This window comes from Pezoporus flaviventris, unplaced genomic scaffold (assembly GCF_033815535.1).
Source record: "Pezoporus flaviventris isolate CSIRO_AGI_PZ_B2104156 unplaced genomic scaffold, CSIRO_AGI_Pfla_v1 ptg000002l, whole genome shotgun sequence".
Taxonomy (NCBI): Eukaryota; Metazoa; Chordata; class Aves; order Psittaciformes; family Psittacidae; genus Pezoporus; species Pezoporus flaviventris.
In genome coordinates, this window is record NW_026892550.1 from 13204796 (window position 1) to 13231143 (window position 26348).

At 40.8% G+C, this 26348-nt stretch overlaps 1 protein-coding gene and 1 long non-coding RNA gene across 18 annotated transcripts in view; one reads left to right on the plus strand and one right to left on the minus strand.

The window, feature by feature from the left end:
• Positions 1-26348, minus strand: part of LDB2 (LIM domain binding 2) — a 402214-nt gene that overhangs the window by 211498 nt on the left and 164368 nt on the right. For 6 of the 17 annotated variants that reach the window (XM_061469799.1, XM_061469790.1, XM_061469781.1 and 3 more), the window contains exon 1: positions 11828-12288. In XM_061469799.1, the coding sequence (XP_061325783.1) occupies positions 11828-11959 (132 nt within the window). In that variant the 5' untranslated portion in view covers positions 11960-12288. Of the gene's footprint in view, positions 1-11827; positions 12311-12740; positions 12904-26348 lie in introns of those variants that run through there. The other 11 variants (XM_061469735.1, XM_061469725.1, XM_061469830.1 and 8 more) reach the window with 9 other exon arrangements.
• Positions 12448-13309, plus strand: LOC133277748 (uncharacterized). Its single transcript, XR_009746318.1, has 2 exons — positions 12448-12591; positions 13078-13309. It is a non-coding gene; the product is annotated as an uncharacterized LOC133277748 (long non-coding RNA).

Genomic DNA, 26348 nt, shown 5'->3' on the forward strand with positions numbered 1-26348 from the left:
AAGAGAAAACGGACTTTGAACGAGCTCCTTTGATTGATTTGAAACTACTGAAGAATTACGCTAAAAAAGTAATAGATTTGATAACAATATCAGATGTACAAATGTGCAAATCATCCAGCAGAATGCTGTCCTAAAATATATTTGTAGTTGCTTGGCAAAGCCAGTAGGGTTGTATGGGTGTGCTGAATTAGTTGAGAAGTAACTAAATGTGTTAATAACATTAAAAAGTCATCTTCCAAGAACTTACAGTATTATGGTATTTTCTAGTCAGATAATTCTTCGCAGTGCATAAATACATGTAATATCAATTAAAACATTTTGATCTGTGAAATCAAAATTATTGTGGTATACTTAGATTTGGGTTTGAAAGTACTTAAAATACTATTATCTACTTTTAGCCTTTAGTTAGCTAAGATACATAGCACAACATTAAAAATGTGCTGCAGTACTCCACTGTGCTGCCACTGTAAAAGAACAGAGAAGGTGGTCCCAGTCCTAAGACTCTTATAATAATCATTTATTTACATTATTATAAATAGGAATTAAGTACATACACAATTAAACTCATACACAACCCTGTCTTCATGATATTTATACCATTATATACAAATATAAATATATATGACCATATATTTAAGACATAAATCTCAGCAAAGAATCAAAATACCTATCCATGAAATAAGATGGACTGCATGTCCTGTGCTGCTACGGCTTCTCACACCAGCAAGTTAAATGCAAGTTTGGGCATGTAGGTCTATGTATTATGTCTAAATGGCAGCACTGTGGATCTGAAGATAGGGGATAACAGAGGGATGCAGACCCCTTGCATCATAAGAGAGTGCATTCACTCCTAAGTCAGTATTTGGCAACGGAAGGCAACTATTTCAGCCCAATTGTTGGCAAGTTTTTGAAAATGTCAAAGCCAAGGAAAGTGCCACAGGACATAATGCATGAGTTTACGGGAAACTCCTCCTAAAGGCTCAGGATCATCATGGAAGGAAACATGGATATGCCTGTTTGAGGACACAAGTGATAATCAGGAAACTAGTGTCAGGCAATGTGAGGTGCTGAGCCTTTACAGTTGCAGAGTACCTTCTCAGCTCCATGTGTTACCATCAGACCCATTTTTAAGCTTACTGAGAATTTCTCAGCAAAATACAGCTTCACTATAGTTAATTCACAGCTGAAATACTATCTACTTAACTCCAAATTCAGGGGCTTACAGAATTGTATGCCCACTGCCAAATGCTTGCTATACCTTGATTACTTTTAACTGTACTACTGTCTGAACACACTCAGCACCAAAAAGTACTTTACTCCCTTCGAGCATTCTTCTGGTTAACCACATTAATGGTTGCAAGCAAATAAATATTTACTCTGTACTGCAGCCAAAACAGTGTTTCTTTATGTAATCTGAATGATAAGCAAACACCAGAGCACTGGAGACAATAGCAGCAGGTGAGGCTTAGCAAAATGATGCCCCGTCTTATGGCACTTCACAGTAAAATACATAAGGACCCCGAAGAGAAATAAGCCCACTACCACTTAATTTAACTGTATCTTGAAATAATCCTAGAGTAACCCAGCAAAGAGATTTCTATTGACAGTTGTATGAGAGGTCATTTATCAGTACTCATTAACCTCTGGATTTTACCTGTCTGTTTTCTAAAAGATCCTTGTGTTGCTTCATAAGCCACAAGGTGTCACAGTGGCTCAACTGGTAGGATTCTTGTCAGCCTAGACATGAAGGTTATGGCTTCAGGTTATGTACCAGTGCTAACACCGCTCTGTACGCAGAAGTCTGTGCTACACTGCATATTTAGAAGTGCAGGCCTTTGGATCAAACAATCTAACTCGGTTGCTTCAGGATGTTCTTGATGGAGGTGTTAAATAATCTTACTGCACTGTCAGAGAACAGATGTACTTGGTGCACTGGCATCTTGACCGATCTTTTTACTTTTCATTATTAACCCTGACAGAGTGTTAAGAGGTACTGAAAAGAGCTGAGCTAATCATTCACATCAAATAGATTTTATGAATTCTACTTTGCCCTACCTAGAATTGCTAGGAATTAATAACAATTTATTTGAATGCATTAATTATTGAATTTTAAGACATAATTTTGCTCGTCTTTCATAACAAGCAGTCTGCTGTACATACATAATATTCTGCTAAGACTATATGCTGTGATTGAAACTGTATGCCGTGATTGGCCATATATTGTGTCTTACTGTTTTGCATCCATGACTGGATGAGCACAGATGGATTTAAAGTTTAAAATGCCAGGAAGATTTGAATGTTTTCACTAACTCTTGCTTAATACATTTTTCTAAAGTAGCTGCATGGTAAGCAGCATCCTGTCGCATGGAAGAAGAGGAGCCTGGAGAAGAGAAGGCTGCATGGAGACCTCATAGCAGCCTTCCAGTATCTGAAGGGGGCCTATAAGGACGCTGGCGAGGGACTCTTCCTTAGGGACTGTAGTGATAGGACAAGGGGTAACAGGTTCAAACTTAAACAGGGGAAGTTTAGATTGGATATAAGGAGGAAGTTCTTTACTGTAAAGGTGGTGAGGCACTGGAATGGGTTGCCCAGGGAAGTTGTGAATGCTTCATCTCTGGTGGTGTTCATGGCCAGGTTGGACAGAGCCTTGGATGACACAGTTTAGTGTGAGGTGTCCCTGCCCATGGCATGGGGATTGGAACTAGGTGATCTTAAGGTCCCTTCTAACCCTAACTATTCTATGATTCTATGTCCATACATCATATTTACTGGCTGGTCATTTTCCCATCCCCACCAGTCATTGCCATTAATTCACTTTACATTCATACACCAGTCAGTCCTCACTGCAAAGCAATCAGATTCTTCTCCAGTGTATTTAATTTCTAAGTACTGTAGTTCTATTTGAGCAGTTCTGGAAAATCAAAAGAGGAAATGTTGCCCCTCAGCCTAGCCCATATAAAATAAGCAACTTCTTTCCAGAATGCCCAACAAACTGAAATTTGCATTCTCTAATTATTTGTAAGAATAGAATTCAATTGATTGAACATTCACAGGAACACATGAAGAGCACAAACATAGCCAAAGCAAATTCACTGTTAAAACTCTAGTGAATAGTCACGGAAATGTTGTATGTAGTATTTGTTGCACTCAGGTAACAAACCTTTACCCAATGTGTTGGCTTTTTATGGCCCATAATTCATGCCAACACCTTCATTAAAACAGGTCTACACTTTTTAACATAACAGTGTGCATAGGTGTGGCCTTCAAAGAGTTATTACCATAGTTTACAAGTGTGCTGTTCGTAAATATAAGCAGAACTCCAGTCAGTGCAAAATGCCAAACTTCCCACAAAACATATGGTAACTTTTTTGCTCTGTAAAATGGAGACATGCACTATATAATGTATAACTGCATCACATTATGTCTGAACTTCTAATTGCTTAAAATGCTACTTCAGATCACATCAACAACATTATTACTTAATTACCCTGAGGGTTAACTGATACTCAAGTCATTAACTCTAGGTAGAAGTGATAGAGCTATTGTATTGCCCTCATCTACTACACCAAGGGTATGGTTGCAAACGCACATATAGAATCTATATGCTCACAATGTTTTTAATATCTTGGTATGGCAAAGAACAAAGGTGGAGAAATGCTGACTGAGTACCAAAAGGAAGGGGAGTCCCACCTGCAAGATACTGAACAAGGAGAAGAATTTTAATTTGCTCTAAAGGAACTAATTTGCAGCAGTTGTTTTTCTTTCTAGTCACAGTAACATTATTGAAATGCTGAATGGAGTAACATGGAAACATTTTTGCCACTTAAAATGCATACAAGAATTACGGAAGGTGGTGACACTGATCTGAAAACACAAGTTACTAACAGAATATGGGCGATGGAGACTGTTGTAGGCCTTCCTCTACTGCCCCATAACCCATCCATGAGACCTCTTAACTGCATGAAGAAAGCATACCATTCTAGGTGCAACTACAAAACTATAAAATACTACCCTGGTTGTACACCTAGCGGCAAAGCAGGTTTTATGCCTGCCTTGCCAGTCACAGGCTGGAGGATCTCTGGTCTGTAGAAAAGGAGCTGGTTATGAATGCTGGTATTACTGACTGCCTTACTGGGGTATGAATTACGTTGAGGGTGCTTCAGCTTAAAACACTAATAAACTGAAAACGTTTCACACTATTTACATTCCTGTTTTCTGGGCATTTTCCTCTCTCCCTGTGACTGCTGTATTTAAAGACTTAGAATATTTTTTTTTATAATGTGATCATTAATATTTCAGAATCTCTTTGTAACCTGCTCTAGGACAGATGGCAGCTCTTTCTCCGATAAAATCTGGTAATGGCTGAGGCAAAACTACACAACTGGAACAAGAATCACAATAAGGTACATGAAATACCTTAAATGTGCTATGTACTGGAAGTCATCATTTTCTCAATTTGCTGCTTTAAAAATAACCAATAAAGTATGTAGTTAGAAAAAACAAACATTTGAAACTCCGAAAGAAAAGTAAAAATAGTCCCCTGCACAGGTGATGTAAGACTGCACATAACAGTGCTCAGTTGTTTTTTCCAGGTATTTAGGTTTTGAAGAATAAGCACACTGTATCTACAATTTCCTCTATTATTGGGTCTGCCTTAGTCAGTGATTTCCAAATATGACCACTTTCATACACACCTAATATTGCATTTGGCTTCTGAATACAACAGATAACGTCATCCAACCAGCCCCTGTAATTCTTCTGCATCATGAAGAATGCTCTAGTCTGCAACTAGCAGTTGTGTAAAATGGACATGATCTGGACAGATACTGAATCTGCTATACATGGCTAATTTGATGGCAAAACTCTACCCAGAGAATAGATTTTCCCCTTTCCTTTTTAAACACACACAAATGCTACAGACAGATTTGAATGTTTCTGCTCAGCTGACTAGGCTCGGCAAGCTGACTGTGGCTTAGAATCAGGAAAGATGGATAGCAGCAGCTATTGCAGATCATGTGTGATAGATAGTACAGCAATGTTCTAATATATTAGTTGCTTGGAAGGATTCAAAGACCTAACTAGTTTGCAGGTAACTAGGCAGTAGATTAAGTACATTTAGAAACATACAGAAAGTTATGGCTTTGCTGTGTCAGTCAGTTGGGAGTTTGTGATTCTGCCCTGGATGTGAATATTGATGATAGAAAGAACTCAGGCAGATGTTCTAGTTCGATACTTATATTTTGGCTGTAGCTATGAGAGTTTTTCATAAGGAAAAAAACTGCTACACACTTATGCTTCGAGCCTGTACGATGCAGGCAGGAACACCACCCTGGCCAGGAGCTTCATCATGTCTCTTTGACAATGGTGTACAAACAGCAAGGTGAGGCCAAGGCAACCCAAGTCTCACAGAGAGGACAGCCTGCTCCTGTAAAATTTATTGCCTTCGCAAAAACTCTACACAACCACAACTTGTGAGTCCTGAAGAGGTGACAGGCTTAGAAAGTCACCTATCCTAGCTCATGTTTAGTTCTGCAAATGTCTAATTTTTCCACATTGGTAATTTTTCCCTAGCCCCATAAGGCACAAAAGGGCCAGAGTTGTCTCCAGAAGCATCAGCTGTTAACATACAAAGGTTTATGGTCCATTGATGGTTCTAGTGGATTCTCACTTACTTCAGGAGTACCAAGTGTACTGTTTGGCTTAGATCACTAACTTACAGGATTTAGTTTAGAAGGGCCTGGCTGTCTGTCCACCACAATGTAACCGAAATGGAAACAGCATTCTGATCATAAAGTGCTTTCTCTCTGAAATTATAACAGTAACAAACAGAAAGAATGTACTGGGGAAAAGAGAGACACAAGCCTAGGGAGGAGATTTCAGCTAGGAGCTCGAGGAGGTTTCTTTAACTACTATTTTTGCCTAATAAATAAGACCATTGAGACCTGGCCAAGAAGCCCTGCCCTACCACAGTACTTTTTAGAGACTAATCATCAGCCACTTTGGGGCCACCTTGTCCCTGCCAGGGTCACCCCTCTAAGGCTTCAAATAGCCCAGGAGCATCTTTTGGAAAAGAGCCCCCAGCAAAACTGAGGATATATGCCGGCCTGTTTACACACTACAGTGCAGGAAAGAAAGCTCTTCTTTGGAAGGAAGCAACTGAACAAAGTATCGGCACAGTTGGAATGCCTGTTTACAGCAGATACGCAACTTTTAGCAGAAAGATACAAAAAGTAAACCATTTGAAGTAAGGAGCCCAGCTAAAAATATTGCAATGAGTTTAGCAATCTACCCATACCCTTTTTCTCTAAACAAAGAAGGTGTATATACCAAAAACAAATGATTTTTTTTTTTTTTTTTATCTGATCTTGCAATCCTACTTCAGGCAAAACTCCAGCTTAAATAAGAGCACAGGACTGGGCCCTTGCTATGATCTCAATTTTGTTCCTTCCCACCATCCAGAGGCTTCTATTTTTGAGACTGGATGTGCATAGTAAATCTTGTTTACACCAGGGAGAGACTGAGAGTAAGGTTTTTTTAAGTGGATTTATGGTTTAAAGAATGAAAAAGAGAAAACGAAGGGTTGAAAATTTTCTTTAGAGAAAATGATCTTGTAAGCATCAGAGTGATTTGCAGACAAGATCCATTTTTACACTTTCCCACTTACTCACTCTCCCCCCTCACCAGCCCCTGCCCCAAAGGCTCCCTGTTACTTACACATACAGTTTATGTTGTATATTATAACTTGAGGGAAAATAAAAAAAGGCAGCAAGACATCCCTGATTGTAAGCTAAGGATCAGCATGGAAAGGAAATAGAGTCTTTTTTTTCTCCTCCAGCCTCATAAGAATTGTCAGTTTGTAACGATTTTAATTGAAAACAGCTGCAACTGAATTTTTAAGGGATGAAAAAAACTGTATGAAATAAAAGACAATCAGTAAAAAGAGCCTTGAATCCATTCTACCTAAAGGAGTTCAAGGGTTTTCTTTTAAAACTGACCTTTTTCATTTCAGCAAAGCACTGTTTATAAGTGCTTTTTTAAAATACTTCACTCATGTTCCTAGAATCGCTAAGTATTAGTATATTTGTGGGTGAAAGAATATTTCGTCCAAAATGCTTTCACATATAAGTTTATGTATTTTCCTCTCGTCAAAACAAACTCATTGGACAAACTCAGACTCATGTACACAATATGAGAGATCTGTTTGCGATATTAAGTTGCTATGTGAACAAATGTGATGTCACAACATAGATTTTTATGACCAATCTATTAAAAATGCATCAGAAAGAAGAAGAAAAGATTATTTCATCAGCTAGCAATGTGAGGAATTAAAATAAGAGACTTCCATTAAACTGCAGAAATCTTGTTTAGCTTTGATTTGCTTTAAATATTTGGTTGAATATAAAACACTGCATAGGCTTCCAGTTCATTTAAGAGCTTTTAAATAATCATAAGATTCTGCTTTATTTTCCTTTTAATTTTCTTCACATTTTCTTCCATCACAAAATCTCTACTTCTGTTAAATCCACTATACAGTTTAATAGGAGTTTAATATGCTTTGATTAAGCTGATTGTCTTTAAAACCAACATGCTACTAATCAAGTTCTCTAGTCACCCCTAAACCACTGCTCTCTTGGCCAGAAGAAAGTTGTGTTTTGCATAGAACAGCAATGTAAAGCATAATCTCTTGTAGTGACAGAGATACAGATGAATTTAATATATTGTGATATGCAGAAGTTCTCACAATATAGGGGACTAAATAAGCATGTGAAAGGCTTGATACATTTCTTTGATTACTGGCAATAAAGCAAAACCTCAAACTTTAAACTGTCAGCAACTTCAGGTGATCTATCCACAGCGTACTGTAATGTGACTGAAAAATAATTATACACAAGATATAATCATCATTTGTTTTAAGTGTGAGCAATTTCAAATGATTAAAAATTAGAACAGAAAAGGATTTACAACATCAAAGAGGAAAAGAGGCTTTTTTAAACATCAAGTTTTATGAAAAACAGAGAAAATGTTTAAGCCAATTTACCTATGCTGCATATTGCTAGTTAGAACTTTAGAAACTGCTGATTATGCCACAACAGGATTGCTTTCTTGAAATGTTAAACTAACAGATATAAAAATATCAAGATAAACTGAACTGGAGTGAATGGCAATGAAAACCTTAAAACCACACACAGAGCAAGAAAACAGCTGCATTTTGGTTAACCAGAAAGCTAATCAACTATGATAGAAGTAAATAAGATTTATCTTTATCAGAGGTTATTAAACATTTAAATATTCATTTTCATTCTCTAATTTCGGATTGTTGATGCATTACAAAATGGCACTAGATGTTCCTAAAGTATTGTTAAGAAAGCACTTTTTAACTTCCATTTAGAAAAATGTGTTACCACATTAGATTTCTTTGAACAATATCTAAGGGAGGTAAGGTGTTTCTGCACATGAGTTCCTAACTCAGACTCCCTAATTTACTTTAGATCACATAAGAATTAGCTAGGTGGTGGACTTCTGCCAGTACTTACATCATAAAACCACCCCCTGCCTGAGTGTGATTGGAATTCTTCGCCTAAGACTGACCCTGAATGTAAAAAGGCAGTTATAGGTTCTGCCTGAGGAGCCCATAAAGTTGTAAGAAGTTTGGAGAGCAATAGTTTGCACATCTAGACCAGGCTAGAGCTGCTAATTCTTTACTTTCATGTCTTCCTAAAGAAAACACGAACAACAAAGATAGCCATGCTGCATCTAAATGACCTTTCTTTAATCAAATCTGTACTTTATCTGCTTAATACACTGAGCACATCCTTCACACTGATTATTATTCCCTTCCACCCAATGCTGACAGAAACCAGAGTGGAGGAGTGGATTTCCCAGGGAGGGTCCTCAAGCGCAGAGCCACTTTGAGGACACTTCTATCTCTCCAAACATACCATAGACCCTGGTGCTGGGAGAGCAGGAGTTGAAATGGCATTTATTGGTGGGTTCTCTAATGGTGTCTCTACCAGCCGTTGCTCTTTTTGAATCATTTCTCACCTACCTGCAAGCTCTGGAGAGCAGCTACAGGAGTTTCTACAAAGGCAGGCTCTACACATGGAGGGGAGAAAACTGATAGACATGACACACAGCTAATCTTTTCATAAGCTCTCCAAGTATCCTCTGTACAACTTAGATTATGTACATTTTGCTCTGCCTTGGAAATTCCACCACTGCAAGGGACAGGAGAGAATCTGACTCTACAGGATTATTAAGAACATTTTTATTTCATAGGAAAAGAGGAAAATCCCAAAGGCTTTCCAAAGATACATTTGGCATAAGAGCTGTAGGTTCTCATTTTTTAATGCATCCTCACTTTCTGCTGGCTCTCTCCAGAAGCTAGGTCCAGGTAGAATCTGACAGCTTGCTACCCCCAGTCTTTTGGAAAGTTTCTTTGTAATTCCTTTCCCTTTAAGCTGCTTTGCTTGTGCTTACCTACCCCCTGGGGCTCACAGAGTACAAGCAGCCTCCTTCAGAGACCAGTGCCTACATTATTCCAAAGACTGCCTGAAGAGAAACGTTCATGCAGTAAGCCCGTATCACCCACACCACAAGCACATTCCTTCCATGACATACAGGGCTCCATCAGTCTGGACTCAAAAAATCCAGAGCTAGTCATACATTCTCCAGAAACCTTCAGCTACCAATCCCAAACATGCTTGGAAGTGCATAAAATAAATGTGAAGTCTCTACTCCCAACGTGCCCCAGAAGCCAGCATGATTCTTTACAGGCTGTCCACACCTAGTCACGGCAAGTGTCCCAGGAAACTAATTCAATTTTTAGTTTTATTAAGGAAGGTGTTTTAATTGGAGGATGAATGAGCTGAGATGAAGCTGGCTAGAAATTACATTTCAACAAACAACAGTGCTTACAGCACAGAGCTCAGAAATTAGAAAACACAGAACCAGAATGTAAACACTGAGCAATCACAAGGCAAAAGTATTTTTACTCTGAGCAAATACAAGAAATGCTGGAGCATGAGGCCTTCATTAACTAAGCACTGTCTGTCAAAGTACAATGCTACTGAAACCCATAGCAGTACTAGCAAGGAAGGGTAGTAGGTTATTGCTTTTTGCCCACAACAGTTCCTGTGAATATGCATAGCAAAAACTGCAATTAAACACACTGAAGTCTGAGCACACCTCAGCAATGCAGGAGGGCGAAGTTGCTTCACAGATCCCTCAAAACTTTTTTGGTGTAACATCTGTAAAGGAGCTGCAATCAGAAACTGACCAATTACCCAAAGTACCACTTTAAAAGTGTGTAAAAAGGCTAAAATAGCACTGACAGCTTTTCAAAACAGCTGAAGGAATCAATGATACATATTTGTTCTTTTCCCTTGAAAAAGTCTATAAATTGCTTCATCAATATGTACAGGAATGCAAGGAACAGAGTTGCAAGGCGCTAACAAACAAACAGTAGCAAACAATACCCACCAAGTCCCCTCATCCTCTGAACGGCAGCAACCCTCTGCAACCAACAACTTGGGGCAAAACTGACAACCAGTTGCTGTGATTTTGGGAGCAATAAGTGTTTGAAGTTTTCAGCCAGCACGAAGTGGATTTAGCAATTATTCCACAGCAATGTTCGAAGAGGAGCAGTGGTAACCGTGTTGGAAGAGCACTTACTCCACAGCAGTTACCCAATCAGAAAGCAGGTCACATCTCGTTAGCTGGATCATATACATTAAACGTCACAGATTCTCCATGGCTTAGCTGACAATTCAGGCATGTGTGGTTTATTTTATGATAACCTCGTGTTCCCTTAAACAATCACAATACAACAAATGGATCAACCTGAGATCCTTTACCATGCTTCATGGCACAAATTTGGCAGGTATTTGCCTCTATATGAAGCCACTCACTATAAAAGATGAATACTTTTTAACAGGGCACCACTAGTAAACTACTATGAAAAACTGCAGCACTAAGAATGTTTGCTGCACAAACACAGGCACATGGGCAGAAATCCAGCCTGATACAGTTCACACACTTTTCACTTCAACCAACCAAAAAGTGTGCTTCATTTAACCATGTAAATAACAAGATGCAGCCTCCACTATATTTTTTTACTTTAAGTGACAAAAGTATTTCCCCTTGCCATTCTGCATATTCTTTGTGGTGGCTGATCTGGGTTTAGAAGCCAGAGTATAATAACCACTAACACATTATACAAAGCATAATCAACAGTGACTATAGTTTACATTACTGGGTACTTTTGACAGCTATATGATAAAGTCGTGAACCGATCATCTCTCTTGCTAAAAGCAACTGCAGTCTAAATGTAAACATGGATTTCTCTTGTCGGTTGTCTTGAACATGTGTTCTTTAAGTGCAGCCCAGGAATAAGTTTCTAAAACTCTGCTCCTGTTTTCTGTTACCATTCATTTTCAATTTTAACGAGTTCACAAAGCAAATCCAGAGAAAGGTTCATCTCTCCCCCTAAACCTGCAACATCTCTGAATCAATTTTGTGCAAAAGCTCAAGCGGTACCTTGCAATATTATAGCTGCAAACAACACACTAAGGCAAAGAAATTTCCTGAGAGCAGCATTATAATCAATCCTGAAGTGCTGTACTGTAATTTCAAGATTTCAGCCTAAGCTGGTATCTCCTCAAAGAGTTGCTCTGCGTGGAAACATAATGAGGGATTACCCAATTAAACTACTAAATTAATTAGGGTTCGTGCCTGCATACACTGTACTGCCTAGTGGGACGCTTCAGCTGGAATTCGGGCTGAAACCTACCACGGTCCATGCACAGGAAAACACGGCTGGGGGACTTACCTCCGTCCGCGACTGCAGCCTCTTGTTCATTTCATATATTCGGTACTCTGGTTGCACCATGTATGGTGTGTGTCTCCTATAAAATGGGCCAAAAGGAGAAGAATAGAAAGGGTCATGTGGTGTGCTGGACATCTTGCCTGCTTGCAGCGATTCAAGCTACACAGAGTATCATCAACATCCATACAGAGCACATGGGCTGTGTGTTCTTCACAGTACAAAGTAGCGGCGCGCACACACACACACACACATCCAGGCTTCACGCACTGGCTGGGAACTGCTGTGGGAGCCGCTATAGCAGGAGGAGGGAAGGGGGGGGGGGGTTGGGAGGGAAGCGCTCGGGCTCCAGACGGAGACTGGAGAGCTTCAGGCACCGCCGCTCGGCTTTAAAGCAGCAGTTGCTGGAGGGGTCATTTCCTGTCCGCGTCGCAGACTAGTTCAAAAATATAATTCTCCTCTCCGCCTGACAGGGGTCTGAGCTTTGGGGTTGATTTTTCCCAGCCAGGACCCCTCAGGAGCCTGGCAGCAGGCTCGTTAGCATATAGGTGGTTTAAAAGCTGCCTGAGCCAATCCCCCTCCGCACGGAGCTCGCTCGGGCAGTGTCGGGGCCGGGATTACCGCACAGCGCACCGACACAGCCCGCCGCGGTCCCGCCGCCTCGCCCGCTCCCAAATCGTGCCCTCGGCGCGGCTCTGCCTCTCCGGGAGCTTGTGCCGGGCTACCGAGGCTTCGGCAGCCCTCACCGCGCTGTTGGGGGGGTGTGTGGGGTGAGTGCACCTCACATCAGCAGTCTGGGGGGACGAGAGGGCGGACGGCGGGGGAGACGGGGACGGGGAGCGGGAGCCGGCACAAAGAAACAGCCTCCGTCCTTTGCACTTCACACAATGGGGAGCTGGCAAATACTGGTAAGAGAAACCTCCGGCAAGATGTGAAAACAAAAAAGAGTCGGGTAGGAGAACGAGCCCCCCGAGCAACCGCTGGCAGCCCGTTTCCGTCGGCTTGGGAGCATGTGCTCATGGACCGTCTTAAACACAACCGTGGGGCTGTAGGGTGGCGGCGGCCAGGTGGGAGCCGGTCCGTACTCCAGGACCATTGCTCCGCATACATCCTGTAGCGCTTAGGGAACCTTGCAGAGGAAATACGTCTAAAACTGGGGGGACGAGGGGCGTCCGAAGGAGGAGGGAAGGGCAAAGGGGAAGTAGTCACCCTTCGGAGGTGAAGGATGAACTTTATCTGTTGAATCATACTTGCAGGAAAGTGCTGGGAGAGGAGACCACGTGAACGAAAAGACCTCTAAATCCAGAGGAAACAAAATGGGCTCATCCGCTACATGAGGAAGTGTGAGGTTTTAGAGGGGAGCCTCCAAATTACCTATACAAAAAAGCCCTTGAAACACAGGTTGTCTTTAGACACAGCTGTAAAGTATCAGGCACTATTTACAGTACTGAATAAATGTAAAAACAACAATAAACAGCGCTGAATTAATCTCATGTAAATTCATTCAAGCAAATGGAACCACTCTAGGAACAGATTTAGTTAACTAATATGATTAAGAGAATAACAATCAGCCACAGTCACAGCAGCTCTCAGCCAGGATGCCTTTTCAGGAGCACTGTGGGGTCGCCCATTTCACAGATGGGGAAACCAAGGCACACGCCATTGCATTTCCTAAATTGAAGTAAGAATCCTGCAACATACTTGAGCATGATATGGCTTCATCCACTGCCAAAAAATTAATTCAAACCCAACGGAATGTAGGAATATTTTAAGGCAGATACTGAAAATCACAGTTTTCACTGGCATTTATCTAAATCTGGAAAACATTGGGTTCCCTTCTCAGGAGACCTTAGAACAATCTTCCAGTACCTAAAGGGGCCTGCAGGAAATCAAGAGAGGGGCTTTTTGCAAGAGCATGTAGGGATAGGACAAGGAGGAATGGCTTTAAACTGAAAGAGGGGAGATTTAGATGAGATCAGGAAAAAGTTCTTTCCTGTGAGGGTGGTGAGGCACTGCCACAGCTTTCCCAGAGAAGCTGTGGATGCCCCATCCCTGGAAGTGTTCAAGGCCAGGTTGGACAGGGCTTGGAGCAATGTGGTGCAGTGAAAGGTGTGCGTGCCTGTGGCAGGAGTGGTGGAACTGGATGATCTTTGAGGTCCTTTCTAACCCAAACCATTCTGCAATTCTATGATTCTATGATAAAATACAGAAATTTATCATTTCATTCTACTGACCACTGGTCTGGATCACTATCTTAGATGAACCAGTTGCTGTTTAGCTACACAATTTCTGGACATTGTTATGGAATCACAGTTTCCACAAGAAGTGACATGTTGAGCTGTTTTATAGACTTCCCACAGATTCTGTCAGTAAACACCAAAACAACAGATAATACATGGATATTCCATTCCTATCTTTAAATGCTCCCCAGTTATGGAGAAACTCTATGTTGTCATGCCAGTACCATCACAGGAGGTGCTGAGTTCAGTAAATAGCATGTACCTTTGGCTCAGTACTGTTGCAGTGACAGTGACGGTGCTCTGCCAGCATTCACTGGCCACATGAGAAGCCTGTACCTAGGAAAAAAGCTCCCTGCGTCTTCCTGGTATTTTAAGAGATCCCAGCAAGACTACCTTAAAGCCTAAAACAAAATGACCCAAAAATTACGCAGTTGCAACACTAATATACACTATTTTTGTAACTGAAGTACCACCTACTTAAATAAATGCAAAAAAAAAAAAAAAGAAAAATAACCCATAATGTTACGGATTTTACTTTGTTTGCAAAGCAAATCTAAAGTATAACATATTTGCCCAAAAAACATATTTGACTGCTTTTTGTCATTTAAAATAGTGTAATTTGGCATAGCCTGAAGATTCAATCTGTTATAAGGACTTTTTGCTAGGCTAAAATTCACTGTTCCAGGAAGTTAAACATGGCAATAGCATTACTGTATTTCATTGAGGCTGGGGTGGGGTGGAAGGCAGAGGTTGCTTTAAAGTTATTTTAAAAAAGAAGGACAAACTAGGAGTACTGGAAGTGAATGATTTGCTTCCATGATTGGGAACCACAGATGCTCCTCCCCACCTCAGATGGGAGCTTCTGTGTGCAGGTCTAGTGCAAAGCAAAAATATGCAGTGAATTTTTAAGAATTCCCATTGATTAACTGGCAAATTACCACACACCTACAGCCTACTGGCAAGAATCAAGTCCCAGGGTAGGAACCTGCTAATTACAGGCTCCAGCAGCACTTCCAGTTGCCTGTTACCATCTAGACTAGTGTGATGCACAGAACAGCAAAACAGAAGGCAGAATCAAAGGCAAGGAAAGTTACTGGGATCCTGACAGTGTCATCTTGATTCCCACTTGGATTTACCACATTTAATGTTTCATGTACTCCCCCAGAGTGCCAGCTAGGGGTGAGCAGGCAGCTCTGTGCCTGGGCTGCTCCAAACCTCCAAGCTACTGGCATCAAAGTACCCGAAGTGGCTCTGGGGTCAAAGGCAAATATCTGATCCAAGATTTAGGACAATCAATAAATTCCTTAATCTGGAAAGTGAGTTCAATGTGAGCAGAGGAAAAAAGAGGTAGAGGAAGAAACTAGTTAGTTTTCCCAGATCTGAAAATCAGAGTATGTTTGTAGCTGTTGTGTGCACGGCTATAAACAGGTGATAGAACAGCATGTGCAGAATTGCATTTACCCAGGTGTATGCACGTGCAAATACCACTGTGCCTCAAAGCGGAGAGCCTCACTCCAGCATTCAGAGCCTGGAAAGGAGGGACTGTGATGCCACCTTTGTTATCCAGTCCTGAAACCTCTGCGTCTCAGCCAGCCCTTGCATGAATGCTGCAGGTGAACACAAAAAGAGATGGCACACCAGAGCAGAGAGGAAACAGGACACAGGCCTACGATTCCCAACTGAGGAAGGGGAGCTGGGTTGAAGTGTGCCGTCAGACCCCACCAGGTAAGACAGAGCATATTTCGTGTCCCTCTGGCCAGGCACCAACCACACAGGCCTCCGACACCCCAAAGAGGCTCAAGACATGGTGCGCTGAGCTGGCCGATGTCTGTGTGCTGGATTGCCCTCTCCTGGGCAGAAACAGAAGGACTCACGTTAAGTCAAGGACTCCACTCTGCTCTGGAGGACAATTTCTCGTCATTTCAGGGTGAAGTGTGGAAGGGTGCAGGTCCTCTTCCTCTGCACCCACCAGTGTGAAACCCGCAGTGCCTACTAGTACCCAAGATGTGCTACAATAGAAAGACCAAAAATCTAGAGCAGAAACTTCCTCCAGGACACAATCAGGGAACGAGAAGGTATGAACCAGAGCGGTTTGTTCATCTGTCTCTGCTGTTTGTGCTGTCACAGGCGATCAGGTGCTGCCTTCTCATTGTGACTATTGAGCCCCTGGCACAAGGGTTCCACACAGCCTCCACTGGGAGGGCACACACACTGCCCACTGTCATGGCACCGAGCATCATCAACATTGCCAAAAACACCACACACAACCTAGGCATGGCCCTCGCTTTGCCAAGCTGACAGTTGAAATAGCTCTGAAGGCTGCACTATTTTTAATAACCACTTAGTAATAATAGTAATAATGCAGAGAAGAGATACAGCTGTAAATAGGTGTAATTGCTGTATTTATCCCTGGTATTCGTGGACTGTTCAGTCTCTGTCAGTAATCAGGTTTACAAGGATACATTTAAGGTGGTTTGTAGCTGTTGAAAAGACAGGGGAGACTGATTTTAGTTAGACACACAGCAGATGAAGAGCTAAAACCTAGAGGTACTTGAAATGAGATTTCTTGAGAACACTCAAGAAAACATGAATTGCTTGAAAAACTAAAAACAAAACTACCTTTTTGAACTGTCCTTTGTTTATACAAAAGCCAGATGACATTGAAGACTTATAATGGAATGACCTTAGGTAAGAGAACAAAGCTGTTTTCCTGTGAATGCTCATAAGAGACTAAATGAAATTTGTTTATTGAAAGTTGGGGTGCACAGTGAAGAAGCACCAGCATTACCCCATCATCTGTAATATATGCTCAACTGCTAAGCTTAAGCACAGGATTTTGACAGGTTTCAGGACTGAATACTGCCATTAATTTCTGCAGCTATAAAATGGAGTGTACCAGATGCTTACAATTTATAAGAAATCTAGAAGCTGTAATTTGTTTGCATTAAATATTAATATATTGAAATAAAAAACATATACCAGAAAACCCCATCTTTTCACAGACATTTGTGGACAGGAAACTAAATAAATCTGTTTAATCCATTGTTAAAAATATTTGCTGGGCTCTTATACGCTTCCAGGCTTTTTCCATGTAGGCTATGTTGGTTTTCTCAGTCATGATAATTGTCCTTTTTTGTCATTAATATGACTATTTTTACCAGAAAGGTTTTTCAGAAATCTGTAAGTGGGGCCCACAAAAACAACCGTGTTGCAGAGTTTACAATGCAGGAAGAAGGGTCTACATGTTTTAACTGCTTCAGGCTTTCTGCAAACTCAAACCTACCTTGCATAAATTACATATAATGATAATTTGGTACATATGGCAATTCTGAGAATTCTCTTCACCTATTTAGTGCTAGTGGGCTGGAGTTATAGCACTCACCAATGATGCTAGAAGTACCTCTGAATAGATGATAACACAAAAGGGATTTCAGATACTTTTCAGTTCTGCAGTGTATATAATATCTTACTATGCAGTCAAAATGGATATTAAATTTTGACTTGGAACTTCATGAATGCTGAGCTGAATGCAGTCTTGAGGAGCCTGCCCACCTCTGACCAAGCAGTCTGTCTGCTTTACCCATACAGTACATGCACAGCCCCTGCAGAAGGCAGAGCTGGGGAAGAAAACATGAGACAGACTCAAAGTGGTGCAAATCATTTCTTGGTGTTACACTGATGGGTCTTCTAAACATAGCAAGATACAGAGGACAAACTGACTGACCATCTCTTCAATTAAGCTATGGCAAGCCAGTATTTGGTGTGTTTTAAGTGTCCTCCCCTTGTGCCTAATGCAGAGGGGATACTGGTCTGTAGGAGCACACAGCTGTGGTCTGCCTTTTCAGCTCGTAAGACTTCAAGCACTTTGCTCCTCACTGTGCTGTCAGTGTGGCACCCTGAGTGGACAGCATACATGGGAGGCCTCTATCTACCCTGCACCAGACCTTGGCACTGTAACTACGAAGTACATTGTGACCATGTCAGAAAGGATTTTTGTCAATGGATATTGCTCCATGAGGTGCAGGGAGGAGATGATGAGATCCCAAGTGTGAAATAGTCAGACCTTGACCTCTAGGGAAGTTTTGCTGGGCTGCAGTAACCTCAGGATGCCAATTGACAGAACCAGATCATCTTCCAGACTAGTAAAATGTTAAAAAATACTTTCTATACCTTGGTTTTGCTGACTCTCTGAGGACATCAGAGAGACTGCTTTCCAGAATCCAGCAGCTTCAAGAATATTTCTTTCTTGTTTTGCTTCATCTTGCTCTTGTTTCTGTGTTCACTCCGTTTCTCCCATTTTCCTTCATAACATTCATACCTGCCCATGGCCCCTTTTGAACTACAGAGTTCCTTTTGTATGAATCATTTTTAAACATCTGCCTTGGTAGCTTCCCACCCTACACATTTTTGAGGGTTTTTTTTCCTTACTCCCATCTATGCTTCTGAGGTTTGGGAAGAAAAGGAATCACTGGAAGAAAGGGGATGATGGAAAGTGTTATTTGAAGCAACTGAGATTCTTCACCCGAAGAAGTCAACAAGTTTAGCTGAGTGTGTTTTCCCTGAAGAAAGCTTGAAGAACTGATGCTGAGGATGGTGAATCCAGAGCAGCCAAGCAGGGGAAAGAAAGGGATGAAATTCCTGTCATTTGCCTCTTGCAGCCATCTCCCTGCAGCTGAGGAAGAAAACAGCCTTCAGCGGCAGAGAAGACAGTGCTGCGGTTTATAGCACTGGCAGACAGCCAAAGGCAAAAAATGAAAAATCCAAAGCAGTGGTGGGGGAGGCAACAGGAGCAGGCTGTGGTCTGGGAGACTGACCCTCCAGTGAAAAACAAGGCATAGGGGCCTGAAGAGTCCTCCAGTGAAAAACAAGACATAGGGGCCTGAAGAGTCCGAGCCACCCCGATACATTAGTTTCCCTTACAGACAAGGGGAATGAGAATTAAAAGCTGGTGGCGGTCCCTCAGCTGTAACGTATTAACCAATGTTATTCAAAATTTCTTAAGTCTATCTCAGTCCAAAGCAAGAATCATTATAAGCACCTTCAACACAGCAAGGAATAACCAACGCCTGACTTCAACACAATCTTTAAGCAATACTTCCTCTCTTCCTCCTTGCCGTCACAAATATATGTCAGCATAGACTGCCTGTGACAGATTACACACTGGGCCTCAGAAAGAAAACAAATGCGTGAATATGAACAATAGGTGCTCATTTTTGGCTATCATTTCCCCCAGAAGTTCTAGTCCCTACCTGGAAAAGCTTAATATTCCTTCTACGTACACAGCTTTACCATACTGACCTACCTGTTACACACCTCACCCGCTGCTCAACTTTCAGCATATTTCAATTAGTTGAAAGCTTACTTTTTAAAGGACTCAACTGGGAGCACTCAGCTTTGGAGGCATTTCAGCTGAGTGCTAATTAGCAACTAGCCGACTGTCAACTTTTCTTCTTCGAAGAGAGGGAAGGGTTGGTGATTCCCTTCTGAATTACCTGGCAATCAAATACATGTTGAAATTTATTCATTAACTTATAATAATCATCCCTAGCACTTCTTTGGCAATTTCCATCTTCAAAGTGCTTTATAAACATTCATAAAGACACTGTGGTGATTAGCACTACAACAAAACTCTGCAATGGGTCTCTCTCCCCATTTTACAGGTGGAGAAGGTATGGGGGAGATGAATGACGGAGGAAGTCAGTGGCAGAAATGTAGTTGTACCTCAGGCAGTTATACCTTACAGTATCTGGATCTTGCACAGCACAGACACATATACTAAGCAGAACAAGTGATGGATAGATAGGAGAAATGGTGTGAAAGGGAATGATGGGTGCAGAAATTCTGTGCCTGGTACCAGGGTAGGATTAATTTGTCAGCAATTTGCATCTTGTAATTAGGTGTTTATCGCATAACTGGGCCAAGGTCCCACCAAAGCCTATACTGCATTCACCTTGTTGCTTTGAACCAACAGGTATGCCTTACTACAAAATATGCAGAGGCAACTCTGTTTAATTTACTCATTTTTTTAAACACAAAGAAACAATAGTGGAAAGAAATGCATGTTGGAAAATACTATTTCCCACACAGATATTGCTAAAGTCTTTTATTTCATGTTTCTAACTCATTCTTCAGTCTTTATAAAAATTTGATCTTAAGCTCAAACCCTTGCACTTGCAAAACACAAGCCAATACTTGCCAGGAAGTGAAAGCATGCTGAATATGATCCGATGAGATTCTGGGTATCACTGTCACAGGTACCTTGTACACTGTTGCAGATTGTACGCTCAATACATGAAAAAAGTTCAGTTACTTGTATACATATTTTGTAGGCACAATATGTTTTAATTTGGCCTTTAAAATTTAAGTATATGTTATTGATTTAAATTTTGTACTTTGAAATGTTACCATGCTCTGCAGTGCTTGAATTTTGCCAAGGCCTTGTACGGCTGCATAAATGTGACTGAAATAACCAGGAGTTTTGCTTGGAAAATCTGATTATGCTGCAAGAGCAAAACGTTCCAGCTCATGAGGGCGAAAGACTGGCTGTGCCTCTCCTTTCAGTGAATAATGATTTTTCACGGAAAAATAGAGTCTAAGCAAAATATACACTGAATAAGCCTTTATCTCTTCTATGTCATAAATGCTGTTCCTTCTACTTCTCATACCTTCCAGGCATGATACTCAGTGTCCTATACCCAAACAGTGACCAGAAAAATGACTGTGTATCTAATTCAGTATTTGGAACCCACCAGACGGATCTTAAACATGTCCAACATGCACATATTGCAGAAAGCATGGAAAGATGCTGACATCTCTGGAGAAGCAGCAGATCTAAGCTCCCTCTGAGCTGTAACTCGGCCCACAGGAGGAGCTGCTGCCTTTCATGGAGACAGGACACCACCAACCAGCTGCTCAATGGTAGCAGCTGCATCTCCCAGCTTCTGCTCTCATCACTAGCTTTGATTTTTGATTCTAAGAGTGCATTCTGCTCTCTGCTGTCTGTTATCTTCTCAGCACTATGCCATCGCACAGATTCTGCAGCCAGGCACACCCATTCACGCTGGTGTATTAACAGCCTGCAGTTTTAACGGCAGCACGATGTTTTGCGTGTGAAGTACAACAGCTTCTGGAACTTTATGTACATTTGTCCGTATCTCTTTGCTTGTGAAGTCTGAAGTTTGAAGGTTATTGATTAGAAAGCTGTATTTCTAAATAGAGAAAGAGAAAAAACCTCCAGCATACTTTATTTCTGCCTGACACTGTACCCAGAAGAGAACTGGCACAACATGGCCTGTAGCAAGCTGTCTTCAGTGCAAGCAGCCTAATAAACATTGCCTTGATTTCAACATCTGGTTCATATTAAATGAAACTACAGATGTGAATCCAATGGAGATAGAAATTTTGGAGGGAACATAAAAGGTTTTAACTTAACCAGCAAGATGTTTGTGTTAATTTGCAAAAGCAAAAAAACAAGTAAAATTACCACAGGACCAGCAGCTAAACTTCCCTGTGTCTGATCTAGAAAGGGCAGTGCAACAATGCTGATTATTTTAAAACCACCTCATCCTTAACCTGATATGAAATTTCAGACTGAGTTCAGGCATGACAATTCTAACTTACAACATTCTAGGTTTATGCATTTTTAAACTTAAGATTTGGGAGAGAAGGATGAATGAATAGTGTGTGAGAAGGGACATTTACTCAGCTAAAAAATTATGAACATAATAAGGACAATTACAGGGCTGTTTTACATTGAGAGCATGAGCACCTAAAATTTTCTTAAGTATTTCATGTATATACATGCATTATAATTGCACCCTAGCTAGTAATATGTGTTATGTAGAAATCAAAACAAAGGAGGTGTTCACATGCCTTCAGTTAAGTCTACACTGACATTTGCCATTAAAAAAAATTAAATCCAGTCATGTCACATTTTGATGAGCTGAGATTAGATTTTCAGAACTTCTTTCCAGTATGGGACAGACCAAAGTCCTGCCAGCCATCTCTATGCTCATTTAGTTTTCTGCTGGAGTAATAAAAAAGCACGATGGGATGGGGGTGTCAGGATTAGTACATGACCAGTCAATGTACACAAGTTTAAGGAGGTTTTCTCTTTGCTGCTACTATTCCCTTTGCAAGGGTAAATGGCAGGCAGTTTCTGTATGATCTGCAGTCACACCTCCATTTTGCAGCTCAGGTTTTCTAAGTAGTTTCAGGAAGTACATCTGATTGCAAATAAGTCAAAGGCAATAATAGTTTTTTTTAAGTATTCCATATTTAAGTTTCATTTTTATTAACTGGTACGAAGGAAACACTTTAAAATAAAGTTCCCCTGTTGAAAACTTGTCCAGACTAATTTCTATATGTTTACTGCTGTTACCTCTTTCACACTTCCCAGAAGGTCTCAATTGTAAATGTATTCACTATGGCATCATTTTAAGCCTTTGCCACGCTCTAAAATCCAAACTCACATTAATTTCCTTCTTTCAAAACAATCAAATTGAGTCACATTGGGAAAATCTTACTGTATTTCTGGTCTGAAGCAAAAGCAGGTGCCTGCCACTTTAGGGAAAATGCAAGGTTTTACAAAGACATATATTGCACTTGTCCTTACAGTCTCAGAGTGTGGCAATGAGGCCATAATATAAAAAAGGAGAGACCCCTCTGCCTCTTCTTCAGAACTTTTTATTTGCATTTATTTGGTTTCTTCTTCCATCTCCCACAACCATTCTTCAAAGAGATTGTTCATTGAGATGAAGAGGCAGGAGTTGCGCATGAGGTAGGAGACTGGGATATCAAGCTAAGTGACTGTACTAGCTATTTCTCAGATCTTTACAGTGTATGATGGTGTTAAATGAAGTTCAACAACCAAAAAAATTTAAGTTAGTGGTGTTTCCTGTAAGAAATCGGGAGCATATATCGTGCATACAGCTTGACATCATTTATGGCTAATTTCAGAATGGCATTTCCATAGACATATTGTGCTCAAATCATATTCTGCCATTCCTACACATATCATAAAAGCATCACATCAGTGGAATCTGGCAGTGCATATGAAGGTAGATGATGCACTCCCCAGTGTGTCTTGTAGCACTGATTGTCCGGCTGTCCAAACTGATGTCTCTGAAGTCATACATGGCAGTTCATGCAGCTGGGTCTTCTGCTGGCAGTGAGGTAAAGGGGTAAAGGGACAGCCAGCATGCTCTGTTGCCTTTGCAACACAGGGTTAGGAAATCACTGTGCCCATGGTTCATAGGAAGTCAAGGCTCACCCATGGGATCCTGAAATGCAACTGACCTGCATTTTAGACATAATCCTCATCATACATTGGTTGACACTAATAACCACATACAGCAATGGACCACATTTAGGGGCCGGCTGTTTCACAAAGGTTGGACAGTATAGTTCAATTCAGCCGAAGACATCGATACAAAGGCACTTATTTTACTAAATTCTAATGAAGCTTCCTCTTCACCATCATACTGCCCCTCAGTCATTATTCTCTCAATCCAAACTCACCTTTTTCTTTTCCTTTCATTCTATTCAATTCCTCCTAATAGCCCATTCCTTACATCTTATCCTGAACCAGAATATTTCTATCTTCACTTCAATTTCAGATATTTCTGAAACACCTACTAACTCTTTCCCTGCCACTGTTTTTAGACCTCTCCTCCTACCCAACATCTACTTCATTTCAACACTGTTCCTCCATCCCTCACCAACATTTACTCATCTTTCTTCAGCCCCTTGATAAGTCTCAGCAATTCTGGCAAGATGCTAGGGGAAGCTGCCGCACACAACCCTTGTTTGGTCACAGCAGCCCAATGATGTACTGTGCGTCATCAATCCCACAGAAACCCTGAAGTACAAAAAATATGGCAATGGCAACCAGCCTGGAAGAAACTATCAGATCTGCTGATATTCTGCCAGGGTTTCATGGGAGATCAGGAAAGGTAAAAGGGAGTTCATGGGAAATCAGAGAGATAAGAAACTTGGAATTATATGAAAATCAATGCAGCCAGTCAAAAAAGAGCTGGTTTTTTTTTTGTTGTTGTTGTTTTTTTTTTGTTTCTGGGTTTGAAAAGGCAGTGATTTAGGACAGAATATTTTTATTTTATAGGAAAGCAAAGTGCTGCAGGTTAAAGTTTGATATTAGGTTCACTGTCAATGTGAAGATATACTGAAAGTTTACTCTACTGCTACTGTGATCAATCATCTGAATTCAGGTCACAGTTCCTTGAAATATGTATTCAAGACTTGGATATAGTCAGAGGAAAGAGAAGAGGCAGTGGTGTTCACAATCACAACATGATCTGTGTGGCTTGTAGTCATCCCCATTTAACCCAGAGTTATGTCCATTCAGGTGCTCAACCAACTCCTGTTCTACTGCTAAGCCAAGTAGGTTAGAGGCTTCTATTTCTCATGAATACAGAAGCTTAGTGATTTTTATTTTTTTAGGATATAAAAGGATGTGGTGCCGCATCCTGAGAATTGATCCTAATTCTAGTTACCTTAAATAATGCTCAAATATTGTTCAGGTTTTTTATTTTGTTTTTCTTTTATCATGACTTCATCTAAATCAAGGATTGAAGATCTTAAATACAAAAGATCATTTAACAATATTACCAGAACTAACCTAGAGACTCGGATGAGTTTCAGACGAACATCTGAAGTTTGAGTTAAAAATCCTGCCTTTACAGATTTCCTATTCTTGCTGAAAACTGGACAAAGAAAACCAAAATAAAAATGGGAACACTTCCATGAAGTAATTAAACCCACAGGAGACTGCATAGTTTAAGAAAAATATGTGGCATAAGAAATTTTTCTTTTGACTGTTGCAAGGCATCAGTTTCTTTTGATTCCAGGTACACGTTTCTCAGCTGTCCTAGGCCTACTTCAAGGTGCAGGTTTCTAAAGGATGTTTTTTATGGCTAGGCTACAAAGTCCTGCTTCAGGTGTAGAAGGTCAAATGCTGATAATTGCAAATCAGGAGAAGACAGGCCAAAATGCAGTTTTCGTTTACTCTGATCCTTGCTAGCTGCTCTACAGGACAAGATGAGTTCTGCCAGTCAGCTTGGACAGTCTGTATTTACAACTGCCATTTTATACAGGTAACCACCAATTTTATATCCACAGTCACTAATTTTCACAATTCTGCATTCAAGGAAGGACTTTTATTTTCCTGTCTTCTGCAACAAACAATGTCCGTATGTCACAGCCAGCAGTCTGCATTTTAACTACTCATAACTCAGTTCTGAGAGTTATGAACCTTTAATAAATCACATCTTGTAGAGCAATGTCCTAATGCAGACATTTAAATACATGTTGAAAGTTAGTCTCCATTACACTGAGCAACATATTCGCAGCAAATGCACTACATATTACCTGATGACTTTATCAGAAGGTCTTTGTAAGAGCGTGTTTAAACATCAGGTCAGCAGTACCTCACCTATAGCTATCTTTCTGTACTCCTTGGTTTTGGGTTGTCTTGGTTTGGTTTGGTTTTGTTTTGATTTAGTTTTAATCTGGTAATAAAACAGTCAAACAGCAGAAGCTTGGTGTCTTCATCTTAGCCAGCTGTCACTTGGACACTGACTTGTGCTCCTTCTATGTTCTGCTTTTGGCTCCAGGACTGTTCCTGACAGAAGGACAGAATGATGCCCTCTTAAATACTAAGCTATAACCTAGTGTTTAGGGCACACCCCTAGGAAGCAGTGTATGGACATGTGAGCCCCTTAAGCAGAAGAGGGAAAAATTTAGGTTTCCCGCTTTGTAACGGTAGAGCAAATTGCATAAACAACGGGTGGAGGCAGTACCACTCCTTATTTGTGTGGAGACAGTGGGACAATGAAACACATACCAAGAGAGTGTTGAATGTAATAATCAAAAACAACAGTGGTATACAATAGACCACCCAAAACACAGCTGCAATAGTTTTTCAGCTCTGCCATGGAAACAGTGAATAGAAACAACAAGCAGAATAGTTTTGAAAATAGCATTTCTACTTTTCAAAGTAGAATTTCAAACTTTGAACCAACCAGGATAGTATTTAGGATATTTTTGAAGATATAAGTTTTGCTGCATGAGGTCAACTCTGGTAACAGCACTGGAGAGGCGTAGACCCTAACAAAGTGATAGGTTGGGGTGCTGTGTAGGAGTTAGGTATGTTACAGAAGCTTCTTTAACTGGATATTTCCTGGTATTTAAAGACTTGCATTCAGAGGTTAATGGCTGTCAAGACTTCATCAGAACAACCAGCATTTTAGATCATACAGAGATTATTACTT